This window comes from Gymnogyps californianus, chromosome 3, assembly GCF_018139145.2.
Source record: "Gymnogyps californianus isolate 813 chromosome 3, ASM1813914v2, whole genome shotgun sequence".
Lineage (NCBI taxonomy): Eukaryota > Metazoa > Chordata > Aves > Accipitriformes > Cathartidae > Gymnogyps > Gymnogyps californianus.
In genome coordinates, this window is record NC_059473.1 from 38,776,722 (window position 1) to 38,791,462 (window position 14,741).

General features: G+C 43.0%; 1 protein-coding gene and 1 long non-coding RNA gene across 3 annotated transcripts; one reads left to right on the top strand and one right to left on the bottom strand.

The window, feature by feature from the left end:
* Nucleotides 1-639: 639 nt before the first annotated feature.
* DPY30 (dpy-30 histone methyltransferase complex regulatory subunit) lies at nt 640-6,474 on the top strand. Of its 2 annotated transcripts, none has more exons than XM_050895103.1 (5): nt 640-693; nt 1,214-1,285; nt 1,370-1,417; nt 2,763-2,905; nt 6,180-6,474. In XM_050895103.1, the coding sequence occupies exons 2-5, from the start codon at nt 1,250-1,252 to the stop codon at nt 6,250-6,252; spliced, it is 300 nt and encodes a 99-aa protein (XP_050751060.1). In that variant the 5' UTR covers nt 640-693; nt 1,214-1,249; the 3' UTR covers nt 6,253-6,474. The 2 variants fall into 2 exon arrangements, with proteins under 2 accessions (XP_050751060.1, XP_050751059.1); XM_050895102.1 differs by lacking the exon at nt 640-693 and adding an exon at nt 975-1,025.
* Nucleotides 6,475-8,539: 2,065 nt separating this feature from the next.
* On the bottom strand, nt 8,540-13,207 carry LOC127014991 (uncharacterized). Its single transcript, XR_007766259.1, has 3 exons — nt 13,136-13,207; nt 9,804-9,959; nt 8,540-9,241 (listed from the first exon to the last, which is right to left on the bottom strand). It is a non-coding gene; the product is annotated as an uncharacterized LOC127014991 (long non-coding RNA).
* Nucleotides 13,208-14,741: the final 1,534 nt, after the last annotated feature.

Genomic DNA, 14,741 nt, shown 5'->3' on the forward strand with positions numbered 1-14,741 from the left:
TACCACAGAACTTTCAAGGGCCAGTGTTTTTCAAAGGCTTGTTTGGAGAACAGAAACATCCCGCCAGTTTTAGTCCTGACAGGGCACCTACAAGTGAAATTACCTGCCTGCTCCCCGACAACTGTCCTTAACCAGGGCTCCTCCGGCTACACCTCAAAACGGTTAACAGAGGTCAGAACAGAGCCTCTGCTTCGGTGAGGAAAATTACTTTAAAAAACAAAAATCCTCAGTCAGAGCCGCCTGGCGTAACGCCGACCACCTTACCAAGCGCGGGCTGAGACCAGCCAGGCTCTGACGACAGCCCTGCGGCCGCAGCTACCACACTCCCCTCAGCCGCTCTCTGACGCTTGAAGAACCGCCGCGCGACCCGCACCGCCCAGCGAACCGCCTCCACGCGCCCACCCGCCAATGGGGAGGGGGCTGAGAAGGGAGAAGGCCCCGCCCAGGGATGACATCATTCACCGGCGGCTCGAACTTCCCCTCTCTTTTCCCCCTCCCCGCAGGCCGGCTCTCAGGGATGGGCGGGTCCCATCCTGCGCAGGCGCAGTTCGCCGGGGGTCGGCGGCACGACCGTTTCACTTACGTCAAAACAATTTACGACATCGCCAGCGGCTCTGGTTGCTGTGGAGAGGCTTTCGGTGTCCCGCCACAGCGCCGGTCTCCCGCGCCGCCGAGCCCCGAACCCACCGGCGGGTGAGAGCGGCGCGGGGGGTCGCCTCTTCCCCGCGGGGCGGTTGGGGCATGGCCGGGGCCGCCCCCCGGCGGCGCCCGCACGTGGCCTGCGGTGCGGCGGGGTCCCAGCCCGGCCCTGCCGGCGGGGGGGCCCGGGGCATTGGCGCTGTAGCGTAGCGTAGCGCGGCGGGTAGGCGTGCGGGGCAGGGAAGGAAGGAAGGCAGGGGGTGTCTCCGCCTTCCCGCGGGCGCTGCCGGCCGGGCAGGGCAGCGGGCCGTCGCTGGGGGCTCTTGTTTTAAATGATGAATGCCGTATTTTCTAATCCCGGTACCGTTTTCTCCAGCGGACGTCACGCCAACCTTGAGACACTTCTCAATTCTGTATGCGGGAAAAACGTGTACAAGTTTGGCTGGGGGGGAGCACAGAGCAACTCCGTTTGCTCTCTAGTAATTGTGCCTTAGTAACCAAGTGATGCAATATCAGTCAGCTAACTCTGGTCTTCATCTCAGCCAGCTGACCGATTTTTTTATTGCTTTCCAAGATTACTGTACATCCAGCAAATTCCACTCTTCAAATCATGGAGGCAGAACAGATTATGGAGGGACAGCCGCAGGTATTGCAAGAAATGTTTTATGTGCATAATACTGCATGCATAAAAAGAGCATTTTCACTTTGCTGACCATGTGTTATTTTACAGGTTCCAGAAAACCCCCATTCTGAATACGGTCTCACTGAAAATGTAGAGGTAACAAGGATTTTGTTGCTGTAAAGTACAGTGAAAGTCACATTCCTGATCAAGGGGAAAAATGTTGAGTCTTCAGTCTAACTTCAGCAAATGTAATGTTCCCAAGAAAGTTAGATGGAAACTGAACCAACAGATACTAGTCCCTTGCATAACTGGCTGTTAATATGTTTTCTGTTGTGTTGCTTCCATTATACTAAAGAGTACTGAAGTAAATAATGAACCTTTTAATGAGGTGGGGTTTTTTGGAAGTATCCTATGATCGTTACCTATTCTATCCCTGTCTGTTATATATATCTGTATAATATATTATGCCACAAAAAGCCAGCCAGAATTTTATTACAGGGAGGGGAATAGGAGGAGTTGATGGCATTTCTATAGAAGTATCAAAGGGAGGGATTCTTTTCATATTCTTGTCAATAGAAATACTGGATCAGAATAATCCAAGCTATCTTTAATTACTTATGCTGAGAAAGGGTAGACACAATCCATTCTCTCCACTGTTGGTAACAATGTGGGTTAGAATAATAACTATGACATTTATTTACTATTCTTTATTAAAGAAGTGCCTTCAGTCTCCCTCCATTATAAGCTCCTACTCGATGCTAAGCTTTTGCAGAAGCTTTTCTTAAACATCCTTTGTGACTCATCTCCCTGATAACTGCTTGTCTGTATGCCTCAACTTCCACTACAGAACCATAACACGTTGGATACATTGGTCCCATATCGGTAGATTCATGTATATTGTGTTGAATACATTTGGTTTACTGGCAGTGGTAGGGTATCCTTTTTTAACTACAGTTAACGGTGTAAGATGATTCAGCACTTTTTGACCAAAAGGTACCTGGAAGCGTTTTGCATATGTTTTCTTTAAAGTGTCCATCTATACTTTAATAGAGCAAGGTCTCAAAGTGCTTGACTTTAACAGAGTCCCGTCAGACTCCACCTGAATTTCGTGTGCTTTTAGCACTTTGTGTTAGAAGTGTGTGCGTACAGGAACTGTTTAATTGAGACCACTCTTGTTAGTAGTCATTCCTGTCTCAGTGGTGTATAATTTAAATCTGTGAATGCAAAAGCAGAAATAAAAATGATAGAGATTGGGTGTCTTCTGTTCTAGAAAACTTCGGACTTCCTAACATTGTTTTCCCAAAACCTAAGAATTTAATGGAAGGCCGCTCTGGATCAGGTTTTTGTGCAAGGAAAAATACGCACTTAGATTTTCTTAAAAGATGCAAAGAAATTATTGCCAGTGAATTGCAGAGAGATGGGTACTTTGTTTGCACTCACACTTCAAAGTAGATGTGGCTGCTATTACCAATGTTCATTGACTTTTTTTTTCCTACTTCAGAGGATAGTAGAAAATGAGAAAATAAATGCAGAGAAAACATCAAAGCAGAAGGTGGATCTTCAGTCGTTACCCACACGTGCCTACTTGGATCAGACAGTTGTACCTATCTTGCTACAGGGACTTGCTGTTCTTGCAAAAGAGAGGTAAGATGCTTCAATGTTCCTTCTGTTCTTAGGAAAAAAAGTAGGTCTCAAACTTGGGTGGTATGTCACCTTTTCAGACCTCGCACACCACACGTGGTTTTGCTAGTTTGCTAGTTGTAAGAAAGTCATTACAACAGGTTTATGAACCTATGAATTACTATGATGAACCATGCAGGACCTGTTCGTCACTTAGGTGCATATGGCGTGATAAGAGTTATTTAATGAATTTGTGATCTCCCAATGAGGTATGCTACTGCAAAGGTTTTGGAGGGAAAAATATATTTTTTTTAATTATTTTTATGACATAATTCACCTTATAGAAGCAAGGCAAGAAGTTGTTCTAGTTTTGAACAAGATTTTTGTAGTGTGGAATTGTAAAGAGTTCTGCTTGCCATTTAAAAGAAAGACAGACAGACAGACAAATCAGGCCTGACATGCGTCTTTGTCAGAGATTAAAACACTTTCTAAAGGATGAGGCTGACCCTGCACTGTCAACACAGTAAGAAGCAAACTGATAGTTTATCCTTTGAGTAAAGATTATGCTGTCAAGGTGCCCCAAATCTCTTATCAGTCAATGTAGAAGGGTATTCTTCAATAATAGCAAACCGTTGTTCATCTTATCTAAATTAATTTCCAGCTTTTTGGTGCATCCAAACTATTGGCGAGTCATACTGCATGTAACCATTTCTCAATTTTGCTGAAATAACATTATCAAAAGCTGGTATGGATGACCATAATCACATCACGGTACCTACAGCCAGAACAACCATCAACAGTGTCTTAACCTCAAAAGGAGTTGTAAATTTGAACTGCATTGTGCAGACAGCTGATTAGGCAAAAGTGCATCTAGGAAGGTATACCCCGTGCGTACACCTGAGCAGTGTGCAGATCTTTGGTTGACATCTGTGGGAGTTCTGCTGCAGACTGAATGTAAAACACAGCCTGAGGTGGATACCCCACACTTACAGTCTGGATACTTGTGTTATAGAGAAACCTTTTTTGTTTTTTTAAACCTTTGTTCACTGTGGAAGGACCTGTTCTTTGTGGGGACTCATCACAGGAGTGAAACTGGAACATTGATAGAAGAGGTTGGGGAACGTATAGGAAAAAAACTAACAGTATCAAACTGCCAAGGTCAAATTGGCTGTTCAGTTGAGCATATTAAAACCTGAGGGGTGAAAAAGCTGAACTAGCAGGTCTGCTGTATAATCTTCTGCTTAAAATTGAACTGGAAAGTAACTAATGGATGCTAATTTCTTTTCCTAAGGAATATAGAGATGTTCAGGGAACAGCCCAGTACATCTGATTACTATGCCTGGAATTCAGTAGAAATTATCATCCAGGACAGTGAGCATATGGATAAATGACATATTTGGGAGGAGTCAACACAACTTTTGTTAGGTCTTGTAAGTGTCTCGGAGTTCACTGAAGGAGTCAGCGAGCACACGTAAACAGGAATCCAGATGATACAGTCTGTTTAAATTTCCAAAAGGTTTCTGGCACAGTCATTCACTAAAAGCTTTTAAAGAGAGTTAGTTGCTGTGGGATTAAAGGAAAAGCCTCTATATGGACGAGGAACTGATTGGAAGATATGAGACAGAGTAGAAGTAAATGGTGAATTTTCACGGTGAAATGAACTCAACACTAGAATCCTGGAAAGGATCATTTATAACAATTTGAAGAAGTGGCTAATGAAATTTGTTAATGATACTGAGTTTTGCAGAATAGGTTGGGGTTTTTTGTGTTTTGTTTTCTGTTTGGGTTTTTTTTAAAGTTGTAAATAATTGCACAGGAACTTCATAAACTCGATGTGAAACTATGGAAGACTGCTATGAAAATTTGAAACTATGACAAAAAGTGAAAGATTGAATATAAAGAGAAAATGAGACACCTAGGAGGGTAATAAGTATCCTAATGCTAGTGACAAAATGATAGATTCTGAGTTGACAATTACCCTTTTGAAAAAATATCTTTAGACTGTTAAATGTATATGTCAGTGCATTGCTCAATCAAAAATAAATTCTGAATGGTAGGACTTAGAAATTGAAGGGGTAAAACCAAGCATAACGTCACTATTTAAATTTATAATGTTCTTGTATTTTTAATATTGTATGTAATTCCAATTCCCCTGTATTCTGGTAGAATGTGAAAAAGTAAGAAGAGTGACAGGGTGGTCAGAAGTATGGACTGCTATCTGTATATGGAGTGACTGAATAGATGATACCTAGAAAAGAGACTTCTGTGAGAGAATATATTAGGAATCTGTTAAATCATGAATAGCATAGAGATGATGAATTGGGATGGATTGTTTATTATCTCTTCTGATACAGTAATCAAATTAAGCGAAGCTGGTAGCAAATTCATAATGAACAAAAGGAGTTGATCCTATGCAGGCCACATAATTAAGCTATATAATTTTTTGCCTCAGGTAGAGGACATTAACATTTTATTTGGACTCAAGGGGCAACTGGTCAAAGTTGTAGAGGAATCCACCCAGCACTATTAAAGGTGCTAGCTCAGAAAGCTGGTACATGCTTGGAAGCCAAAAGGATGGTCCAGAGAAGTATCTCTGCGCACTTCTTCCATTTTTTTTTGTGCTCTTCATAGGCGTGTTTGCTCAGTGCCAGACCTTCGGTCTGACCCAGTGTGGAATAAGCAAGTTTGTCATTTATTCTGTGGACAGAATCCAGATTAGCAGGATTCATGCACTGTAGCTGGAGGAGCTTTTTAAAAAAAACTTACAGACTAAGGCCAGTGATCAAAAGTGTTTATTATTGACTACTTGCAAGTTACAGCACTTCTCAAACTTGGAAGTTTTTGTTGTATTCATTTCAGTTGCCAGAAACCATGAAAACAGCTCTAATGCACAAAGCTACACAATAACCATTTGAAGAAAATGAAGCAAGAAAGCACTGACAGATTAACTTTTACTTTATATAGCATGAGTTAAAGAAATAGGCAAATGCATGTAACTTCCAATGATGTGCATACAGTATTTACGCTTACAGACTATACCCTAGTTCTAGGTATGTAACTGTTGTAGCAACTTAGTAACATTGAACCAACAGTGACTAAGACTCCTTATTAAAAACTTTCTAGTCAAGACACAAACTGGAAATTTACAGGGTAACTCTAGGTAGTTGGCAATCCCTAAATCAATGCTCAAGTGTTTGGGAGGAGTTATGATGCTTTTAAGGGAAGGTGATTAGTTCTTCAGCTACCTAATTTTACATAACAGAAAATAATTGCTTTTGATTTACTTTTTTCTTTACAGACCGCCAAATCCCATTGAATTTCTAGCAGCATATCTTTTAAAAAACAAGTCACAATTTGAGGACCGAAATTAACTCCATAAAAATGAGAACAATTTGGCTGCTAGACTGAAATGCTCATTTGCCGCAATTTGTTTTCTGCTGTAAAAATCCTTTGGAACCATGATGTTGTCTTCCTTAATCGCACAATTTGCTTTACCTTTTGAGTTATTTAATAAAGAACACTTTACATTTAATTTGTTCACTTGTTTTAAACTAGCTATTAAGAGACTTTCAAAATAAAGTACTGAAACTGCACTGCTGGATGAAAGTCTGAATAATTCCATGGGGCTACATCACCTAAACACATGAAACAAAGGGGAACAATTTATTATGGGAATCACATGGGTGATAATGTATATAACTTTATTTAATTTTATATAGCACCTTCCACATGCAACATGCCTAAACAGAAAGCAAACAAATCAAGAGCTGTTAGAATTTATTTTGAGGAAGTATTGATTAAGTAGAGAGGAGAGAACTTGCTTCAGAACACCAGGAAATGGGTTTAGTTAAAACAAACAGATTCAGCAGCTGAACAGATCACCTGCAGACAGTGTCCGATGTTTCAGATATTTACATTAATGAGGTGTGCCGTTCAGCATTTGTCATTGATCTCCTGTGACTGGTGTGATGGATTTAATGGAAACACAGAATAAAGTTTGAAGGGACTTATAAAGGTTCTGTAATTCAGTTGTCTGTACTGCTACCCCTAGTTGGAGCGTTCTTTCTCTGTCAAAGATAGAATCATAGAATATCTCAAGTTGGAATGGACCCGTAAGGATCACTGAGTCCAACTCCCTGCTCCTCGCAGGACTACCTAAAACTAAACCATATGACTAAGAGCGTCATCCAGACTCTGCTTGAACTCTAAAAGGCTTGGTGCTGTGACCACTTCCCTGGGGAGCCTGTTCCAGGGACTGACCACCCTCTCAGTGAAGAGCCTTTTCCTGCTGTCCAAGATTATCCTAATCTGCCCAGTAAAATACCAAGTATTCTGATTTTTTTTCCCCTTGCGTTTACTAACACCTCTTTTTTTTGTTTTTCCCATTCTTAACATCTTTTTCTGACCCCTTGTTTATTTTTCCTGTAATCTCAGTAGGGGTAAAGGCCACAGACCTCAGAGTACAATATAAGAAGCTGCAACAGAAGACTGGAGATCAGAAGAAAAAGCTAGAATTAAGACAGTAAACAACATGTTGTGAAAAAATACTAGCAAAGCTCTGGAAATACAAATATTGTAGCTGGAGAACTGGCTTGCTAGGTTATTGGCAATGGGTACAGGGACGAGACACAGCCCTCAACTCCTATTTTTTTCTGAAACTTGTAACAAGGAGCATCATCAATGTTGTTCACCAGCACTGGATACTGGAATCCAGGTTAAGCATAGCCCAGTTTTTAATAGACCAGGGGAATGACCATAATTTGTTTGACAGTCACAGAAATGTTAAACTTGGCCTCCAACAGTTGCTCAATTAATCAAAATCCTAAACTTTTATTCAAATAAACTTCAATATTGCCATCTTACTATTCCCATCTTCATTCTGTGTTTCTTAGCTAATTGCTTTAACATAGCAAGCAGTTAAAACCTTGTAAATTAAATTCTTTGCTGCAAGGGTTGGAGGTTTCTTCTGTGTGACATTAAAGGCTGCATAATTTTTTTTGTAATTATGCATAAACTCACAAAAAAATAGACTTAGGACTCTCATTTGACTTGTTCCTGCGATGACTTAAATATATACATTGTATTTGCAGTATATTAGGTGGTCCACTGCACAAATAATATTTTCCCTTAGTTTCTCTGACATCTAGATGACTTTCCTATGGTAATCTGAAGATTTTTTTTTTTTTTAACTTGTTTTAACATAGCTTTTCTTCTTCAATAGCTCAGATACATGGGTGTAAGAGTGGCCAGAAGATAGATACTTCAGAGGAAAAAACTTAACTTTTCAATTGTCTGCTAACTTGCAGGGGCTGGAATGAGATCTGGCTGTTACTCCTAGTAGGAAGGCTCTCAATATTTTACGTATTTCTTAATATGCTAAGAGGGAAACATTGAATTAGTGTAGTCCAAGAGCAGTAAGATTGGGGAACAAAAAAAATTGAAAGAAAACTGCAAACCCCAAACCAAGCCTAAAAAGCTCTATTTTGGAAAACGTACAGAAATTGTGGAATGAGATTACTAATTCTATTGCATTGTGGTGAACACAGTCTCCATCAAACACTGACACTTAAAAAAGACACTGAAAGGATTTTAACAACAGTGTTTTGACTTTCTGGAATGAATAATAACATTTAAGTGAAGACAAGGAGACACCATAAAGACTTGGTACTGCTATTTTTATTGCTAAAGTGGCATTCCAAGGTTTCATCCATAGGTGACAACATCGCAAGATTGTAAGAATTGTTATATGTGAAAAAAAAATCTATGCTGATCCCCAATTTCTACGTTGAGAATTTGTGCAAGACCATACAAAAAGAAGCAGCTCAACTATTAATCTTCCCTAGACAGAGCAATTTTCCTGTAATATATCACCGTGCCTGAATTCAGAATACAATCGGATTTCTCGGCTTACAGTAACACCCTCCAAGCAGCTGCACAAAAGCTTGTAAACACGCTGGGTTTCTGACAGCTCTTGCATCAACCTAGAATCTCAAAGTATGAGTACCAGTCTTAAGGTGAGCTGTCCTCGCCAGCAGCATGCCACCTACTCAGCTGTTGGTGCCACCGTTTGGTACATGGTGTCACGTGCTGTTGTCTTCCCATCTAGGCTAGTTCAAGAGAATGAAAAAGCCATGTTCACAAGGTGATGATGTTGGAAGACTTACTACAGCAGCTTTTCTGGGCAGCTCCCTCCAAGAAAATAAGTTGAAATGTTACTAGCACCAGTGAACTCACCAGCTCTAAGAAATAAATTTTAGTGATACTTGCAAGGGTATGACAAGTCAACAAGAAAAGTGCAACCGTATTCCTTTACTTGTTAAATTGGCTTCACCGATTAGGATCTGCTGCATAGAGAATACTCTGTAATGGGAAGAAGATAGCAAGTTACTATCTGAATAATCAGATCATATCTGAATAATCCAGTTCTCAGTTAGGGAAGTAATGATAAAGTCCAAATTTTCAAAGCATTTACTTGTTTTACACTCTCCCCACTACAAAACAATGAAAATTCTGTGAAGAGACTTGACAGATGCTTGCTATCCCAATTTAATCCAGAAAGAAAGAAGTACTATTTTTCCACAGGAAACACCAGTTCTGAGGGCTTCAAGATAAATGTATTTAATCTTGAAGTACAAATTAAAAACCAAGTGATTTTACATTTATAAAAATGAGGAACTCATCAATAAAATGGAGAATAGATGTAAGGGGCTACACGTTATTAATAGATGTAGAATAAAAGCTTGAAGAAATAACTGAAAGTGGCAACTTTAGATGTATGACAGGACACTGCTAAGTAGCTGATAGCCATTATCTCTTGATTCTTGAACAATTATTTTTCAGTTTTCTCCACACTACCCTAGGTAACTGAGTCAGTATATGCTCCAAAAGGCAGTAAAATTAAGCAGAAAATAAAACGGAATACCTGGTTAACACCACAGCACGGCTTCCAAGATGACTGTTTTAGCTCCAATATCCAGAAGTTACTATTCAGTAACTGTGAAAGAATTATATAGGACTCGTATGCCGTATTGTGAAGTCTGCCTTTTTAAATGCTTCCACTGAGAACACTATCTTTTACCTGGAAGGGGACAGTGACAGAAGAAAGGATTTCCCACTAAAAGCAATTCTGATCAAAGTGTTCTAAATCCTCATATTCTGAAGCCTGTTACCACCTCAAAATACAGTTTGACTTGTCAAATCTTTTTTTTTTTGCATCTCCGATTTATCAAGGACTTTCTCCAAAATCAGCACAGGTCTTTGAGCTATCCATTTTATTTTCTGAAGTGCTGTCACTATTGTAAATGCAGTCTGATCAAAAGAACTTCTCTCTCCCCATCAGACTTTCTAGAAATAAAACAGCTGCTTTCAAACAAACGAAAAATCTGAAAAATTCTGAAAGACACAAGCAGTTGAAACCAGTAGGTTGGAAAGGAAACATGAGAAGAATCCCTATGCCTACCATGTTTGATAGAATACAGGTTTTGATTTATTCTTATCATTGTACTAATTACATAACATGTTATTCTTAGCCAAGCCTTAGCTTGTGTTCCCTATTCTATTTCATAGTCAGAATTCATTTTAAGAGTGACTACATAGCCTAGATCACAGAAGTACAGAATGCCAGCTGTTACAGAAAGAGGCATTTTACCATGATGAAAAAAGTATCATCAGCACCGCTTCTGCTAATGTTCCCTATTCAAATACAGTTTTAACTGAGGACTTAAAATGTAAATGCTGTGTGAATAATTATGGGGCAGTTTACAGCAGTGCTAGTGCAACACTGACTGGGAATGTGTCATGTTCTTCTTCCCAGCGCACTTTTATCTCTCTTTTCAAAGTTTGCTTTGCAATTGTGCATAGTGAACCAGTTTTCTGAGAGGAGCCTAAATTGATAAAAGGCTGCTGGATGGTTGAGAAGTATCTCCTGGAGAGCACATGGCCTTCTGTTTTCTCTGGTGTACATTGAGGTATTTGCAATATGGATAATTACCCACTGATATTAGATGCTACTATGTTATACAGGAAATGGAGATACTTCCCTTGTAAGGACTATGAAGTTTGCGGGGGCCTGCTTTTAACAGTAAAAGGAAGGACTGCTAGGAACAGCAGGTTCCTCAGATGCAGAATGACAGTTTGTAAAGAGAAAAACCTAGTGTAACAGTGAACAGCTTCCTGAGAAGGGAGGAGACAGGAAGTGGACGATGTAAAAAGCATGATAGGAAAGAAGGCAAAATAAACCATGGGCAAGAGGACAATGAGAGCAAAAACCAAGAAAGCAACAGACCTTGAAAGCTGGGTCAGCTGAAGACATGTGCCACCCCAGCTGGGCACAGGATGTTACTCAAGGAAAACCCTGCATGCTAAGGGCACACTAACTGGCAACTCACTCTTGCCACAATCTGCCTTCATGCTTTTCTTCCAGGTAAGGAACAAACTGCCAACAGACAGACACGTGTAGCAGTGGTCTGTGCTTCAAGGGTGTGCTGACTTGGGGGATTGTCCATACATTGTGTCAACTCTCCCCCGCACATCAGAGAAAAATGACTGAAATAATAGCTCTGAACAAGTAAGTGCTCCTGTTACTTCTCCCCATACAAACAGTGCTTGGAAGAGTTACAGACAAAGCAGGAGGATCTCCTAACCTAACCCATGCTTCACAGCATTCAAGCTCAGCCCCGTTTCTCAGCCTATAGCTAGAACCTTTCCATACCTCCATGTCCTGAGCACCCGGAAGCCCAGCACCGCCATCTTCTATTTAACTGAAGAGCTGCCTGCTTTTCTGTTTCTGCCTCTTTCATTTACGTTATGTGGTACTAAGGGAGCGCATCACCAGCCCTTAAACAAAGAAACAATCCATCATCAGGAGGTGATAGTTAGAAGTTTAAAAAAAGGAACCCACAAATCACTAAATGCTGCTCAGTGGTATTATGTCCACCTGCGATAGGGAACAAAGGAAAAATCCTACTGTCACCCTTGCCAGTGGAAACAGCAGAAATGCCTCCTGTAGTAGTAGGGATGACAAGCTTTGGCAGGAACAGGCAGAAACTGAGGAGGATGTCCTCCAGCTTCACTGGGCTCTGGATTGAGAGTGCTAGTTGATAACAGAGAAGGACAGAGATTCACTGGAAAACAGGCTGCCACGGTGTTTGTGGCACGTGCCACAATCTAAGGATTAGCAAAAAAGCCTGTGCTTTCTATGATTTGCTAACACTGAGCTGCAGTTGTTCCTCTGCATCTATACGGATGCTATGTTCACATTACATAAAGTAAAAACTTCATCCTAATCTACACCTAATCTAGGTGAGAAAAAACTACACACAAGGGAAGAAAGGTTAATGAGGAAAGCAAGGCAGAAGGAAACTTAAAAAGGAAGCACAAGGAGAAAAGGGATCCAGCCCAAGAGGTATGCAGCAACAACAACAACAAAAAAAGAAATATATTTAAGAAATTTTAAAAGGCAAGCTGAAGAGGAAAAACCCACTACATAAAGAAAGGTAGTAAACCCAGAAGAAAATACTTATAAAATATTTGTACTCATTAAACTGCCTAGATTACCACTTGGAAGTTCTTATATTTTATTTTCATTGGAGGGGAAGTGCTTAGAGGAGATGAAAGCTCTTCCTCTAAATGGTAGAAAGGAATACCAGATAATTAAAAATTATTTTAACCTCCAGTTCCCCTAAGATGTTCCTCCTAGCAGCTTCCTCTAACTGTTCTTGGTGGATTGTGGGACAATGGTGCATCAAAAACTTGAACTATATGCTGGCATGACCTTTTTTGTAAGTATATAATCACAACACTTATTTTTCCTCATCGACTAAAATTTATCCTCTGCTGCATTTAGTTAACTTTATTGAGGGATTAGTAGTCAGTTCAGGAACTATTCCCAATACTGAAGTTTATGTAAAAGATTTGAGAGTTATAAATGGGTATCACAACTGCCAATATAGTTTTATGTTAAAGTGGTCAGGCAGGATAGTTCTTCCAGTCTAGGCAGCAGTTATAATCCACGTTAACCTTTTTCAACACACTATTTGTAAAATAACAACGGAATACTATAAGGATAGATAGAGCAGTGAAGGCTACATAAAACATTAGACATTTGCTGGGATAGTGAGGCCCCATTTCCTCATGACAACCTATTACAAATATTAACTGGAGATTCCAGTCCTTATTGCCCGTCAGCTGCATTGGGAGGCCAGTGTCATGGGTGCAGAGGAGGATCCCCACTGATAAAAATGACATCAGCCATACCTCTGCAGCACGAGCCTTTTTGATCTTCAAGACATACTGCAAACAATGTCTTTGTCCCCTCCATTTCCTTTGTTTTCCTGTTTAAAAAAAAAAACAACAAAACAAAACAGCTCTGTATTTTGCATGCATTTATAACTGGCTGGAGGACTTTTCAAAGAATAAAATGACATTAAGGGGGAAAAGGAGAATGTGTTTCCTGACCTGGCCCGTACATTTTCCACCTCACAAAGCATCAGTCTGCCTTAATACCTTAATGGTTGCAGCCCCTCATCTCTCCTGTTGTGGCTTCCCTCTCTCCTGGTTGCATCTCATACGTCAGTGGCTAAAATTGCTTTTTCCCTTCCCCCCTTTTGTACTGGCTATACTCCCCTTTCCAGTTCTGCCTTATTAGCTATTATGAGATATGCCTGATGTGTCCATGACAGCAGTCCATTCACCAAGGTAATAATCGACACAAATGTACTCCCACAGCCCTTGCTCCATGCCATGGTACCTAAGACGTGACGGTACGGGCAGGGAGGCGTAGGAAAGGAACTGTGCTAGCTCAGAAACAAGGAGCTTCAGCCCAGCAAAACGCGTGTTCTCTCAGCCCGAAACCGCTGCCTTTGGGAAACGATGCTCTGTCCCTCGAGCCCTCACAATCCGAACTGCTTCCACAGCCCGTACCGGGGACGGGGGAAACAGAGGCGGCACCGGAGGCTGCACTGTGTTCTCCTCACAGCAAGGGGGCGACCCTAGGCACCAGAAAGCGCCGCTGCGCTCCCGAGAACACCGCGCACCCTCACCTCCTGCCCCGGCCTGTGAGGCAGGGGCCCGCCAGGCCGCGCCGGAGGGGGGGCTCCGGCAGCCGGCCGCGCTTCCGCGCCCCTTCGCCGCTCCCCGACCCGCCGAGGCGGAAGGGCCCGGGACGCAAGGAGGGCCCAGCGGCCGCGCGCCCCCAACGGCGGCGCCGCGTGAGGATAACCGCCACTACCCCCCGCGACCCCGGGGGGGGGGGGGGGGGGAAGGGGGGCGTGGGGCGGAGCTCCCCCTCGGCCCCCGCTCGCCCCCCCTCCCTGACCGGCCTCCCCTCATCTGACCTGCGCTCGTAATCTTCCCTTCCACCACGGAGACACAGCCCCGCCAATCAGCGGGGCCAGAAGCGATCGCCACGGCAACGCGGCCGGCCAATCCGAGGGGGACTCTCCCTCCGAACCCCGCCTTCCCCCCCCCTCCACCCCACCAGGCGGTGCCGCTCCATTCCGGGCTTGTCAAAGCGGTGGGCGGGAACGGCGAGGGAGGGCGGCCAATGGCGGTGAGGCTTTTGCTTTCGTGCCCAATGGGGGAGCGGCGCCTGTGCGGCCCCTAGTCGACGGGAGCCGAGCCGGGCCAAACCCAGTTGCTGCCAGGGCCTCCTTCTCTTCGCGCCCCCCCACCTGCCAGCGCGGAGTTGGCGGCGGCGGCGGCCTCGGGCTTTGTCCCCGCGCCCCCCTCCGCGCCCCCCCCCGCGGGGCGACCGCCTGCGGCCGAGCCCGGCACCGCGCCCCCGGCCCGCGCCGCCCCGCCCGCCGCCTCCGCGCGCCCCCCTCCCGCTCGCCGCCCGCCCGCCCGCCCGGAGGCGCCGCCG

Coding starts and splice junctions, on each gene's coding strand:
- DPY30 (XM_050895102.1), top strand. CDS start 975: ATGAATGCCGTATTTTCTAATCCCGGTACCGTTTTCTCCAGCGGACGT. Junction 1,418..2,762: donor GTCTCACTGAAAATGTAGAG/GTAACAAGGATT, acceptor TTCCTACTTCAG/AGGATAGTAGAAAATGAGAA. Junction 2,906..6,179: donor GCTGTTCTTGCAAAAGAGAG/GTAAGATGCTTC, acceptor TTTTCTTTACAG/ACCGCCAAATCCCATTGAAT.